Source organism: Papaver somniferum, chromosome 9 (genome assembly GCF_003573695.1).
Source record: "Papaver somniferum cultivar HN1 chromosome 9, ASM357369v1, whole genome shotgun sequence".
In the NCBI taxonomy this organism is placed as follows: Eukaryota; Viridiplantae; Streptophyta; class Magnoliopsida; order Ranunculales; family Papaveraceae; genus Papaver; species Papaver somniferum.
Genome location: NC_039366.1, coordinates 159,129,008 through 159,131,343, shown reverse-complemented (window position 1 = coordinate 159,131,343; position 2,336 = coordinate 159,129,008). Strand labels below are relative to the sequence as shown.

Here is a 2,336-nt window from a genome sequence, read left to right as displayed (position 1 = left end):
ACTGAACCACCCCATAGGGTATCCCTTATAAGGTCACCCAAGTTAGGACTAGTGCTTTGTATGCCTAGGAAGATTTTGGTATGCCCAAAATCAGGGTTCATTAGATATACAACAGGTTACAAGAAATTGTTATAAAACCAAAGGCCCTCATATTTATCCGAACAAAATTTTGATATCAAAAATGAACTTCAGCGTTTTAAAATTTAAAATAAGCCCAACATGGAGCAAGAGAGAAAAGCTACCTAACTGTAAGTTCAATTGTAATGAACTAATGTTGTTTGATTGGGCCTACCTAGGCCATTCTTGTAAGGATACTGACATAGTTGTTGATAGATGGAGGCAAATTTATCATTATAACAACTTCAAACTCACCCATATTTGTCATTCTCCCAACTTCATCTAAATCAGTCACACACACAATTGCCTTCTTTTCGCTGCAAATACTATTACAAAGTTAACCTTTTTTAAAAAAAAAATTTTGCATTAACATTTTGGTCCGAAGACAAGCAAGTAATGTTTTGCTCGGATTTGAAATGTTTGCAAATAACCTTTTTAACATAATTACCTATTCAAGTCTTGAGTACCATCAGAGAATGAATTTTTTGAGATTGAGTAACCTTGCGCCATTAAATTATCGGCAAACAACTGTGATTTGACATTTTTTCCTACAAACAGCACCTTGAGAAACTTGGACTGTGAACGCATACCGTATTCTTTATTCAAAATTTGTATACTCTACAAGCATCAAACACATAGGTTAGATACAGTGTCAAACTAGATACAGTATCAAGTTAGATGGACAGGTCGGTTAACTGGAACACCCAGAAGAATCTTCCTCCAAATTCAGAAATCCATTAAGATGTTAACTCATACAATTACCATATGACAAGAAGCCCTTTATGGAAACAACAACTAACTGAAAAATGAAACAAAAAGGTACCAACATTTTGTATGTGTATACCTTTGATAATTTTTCTTCCGATGTACATGTGTCTACATTCTGAGAGATGCCAGCACTTTGACTAGCTATAGAAACATTTGCAGACAACCTACAAATGGCTTTATGATCACCCAACAGATTTCGCAGTGCCGAAGAGGACAAGGATCCCAAGCTACCATTGAAAATTATTGCCTGAGACTCGCCAGGAATAGATTGTTTCATAGCTTTCATCTCATTTAAAAATCCATCTCTACTACAACATTCTAGTCTATCAATAACCTATGAAATGCAAAAAATCATCGAATTATTACAAGTCACTGCAGACAAAATGTATAACTAATTGAGTTCGTGAATTAACGACGCAAAGACAAAAAAAATACCAGTAAGGATAGTCTAGACATATCAATAGCCTCTAATGAGACAAGCTCCAAAAATCTCTCAGGGGTGGAAATGACAAACTCTGGCTCAGAAGCTTTTAAACTACCAGAAAACAAACACTTCTCGATTAGGGTGTAGAAAAAAAAAAGTATTCTCATTATCTCATGCACTAAACATGAACTTCCATTTCCTATATCTAAAAACATGAATGAAAGTTCAGATGCCATACTCACCTACGGATCTGGTGATCTAGGGGAGCAGCAGTGTGTAAGCACACCGTCTGTATTCCTAACTCCTGGAGTGGTTTGCATACTAACCGTACCTAAGCAAGATTGTAATATGAGCATCAAAAAATATTCATATTTACTCCAGGAATTAAATGATGCCATAAGATGATATAAACTTGAGTAAACTAGATGAATATGCATCAGAAAGACATAAATATGTCTAGTAAGTATTCAACCGTCAAACAAAAAACATAACACCGGTAAAGAAAATATGGAGTAAAACGAATTGATTAGAGAGCTTAGAACACAAACCTGAGCCGCTCTTTCTTGAGATGGTACAAGATATAAGAACGAGGGGCCATCAATGTCTACACCTTCTCATTTTCTGAGATAACGTCGGCAGCTGTGGATACAATCCATGCAATCTGCTCTATTGAAGAACAATCTCCACTTGTATCCAAGATATTCAACCCAGACACAAAACCTTGCCAAAATTCAATTCCCCAATCACTAACCAAAAAACTCTTGTGTTTCTTTTTCTTCAAGGTGCCATTGCGCAATAACCCATCCTCTATTCTAGTCAAACACATTATCATAAACTTTGATGGACGATCCATTTTCAAATGGTACTTCATTGCTTGAGAATGGAGCGACTTTGCACATTCCTTCGCCTTCGTTTGTGCATTGTGATTTGCCTGTTCTAATTCAATGCTCATAGAACTCTTACTACATATATCCTTCCTACTAGTTTCACAAGGGTTCAGCTTTATGACTTTATTACTGTTCCACGA

At 36.0% G+C, this 2,336-nt stretch overlaps 1 protein-coding gene across 1 annotated transcript; it reads right to left on the bottom strand.

The window, feature by feature from the left end:
- Positions 1 to 292: 292 nt before the first annotated feature.
- On the bottom strand, positions 293 to 2,101 carry LOC113312779. Its single transcript, XM_026561513.1, has 5 exons — positions 1,858 to 2,101; positions 1,321 to 1,420; positions 962 to 1,219; positions 566 to 735; positions 293 to 434 (listed from the first exon to the last, which is right to left on the bottom strand). The coding sequence occupies exons 1-5, from the start codon at positions 1,905 to 1,907 to the stop codon at positions 293 to 295; spliced, it is 720 nt and encodes a 239-aa protein (XP_026417298.1). The 5' UTR covers positions 1,908 to 2,101.
- Positions 2,102 to 2,336: the final 235 nt, after the last annotated feature.

What these genes read in the sequence shown, in the direction of transcription:
- LOC113312779 (XM_026561513.1), bottom strand. Translation starts at nt 1,907, where the DNA reads ATGGCCCCTCGTTCTTATATCTTGTACCATCTCAAGAAAGAGCGGCTC. An exon ending in TGTCTAGACTATCCTTACTG is followed by an intron (nt 1,220 to 1,320) that starts GTATTTTTTTTG and finishes TGCATTTCATAG; the next exon opens with GTTATTGATAGACTAGAATG. An exon ending in GGTACTCAAGACTTGAATAG is followed by an intron (nt 435 to 565) that starts GTAATTATGTTA and finishes TAGTATTTGCAG; the next exon opens with CGAAAAGAAGGCAATTGTGT.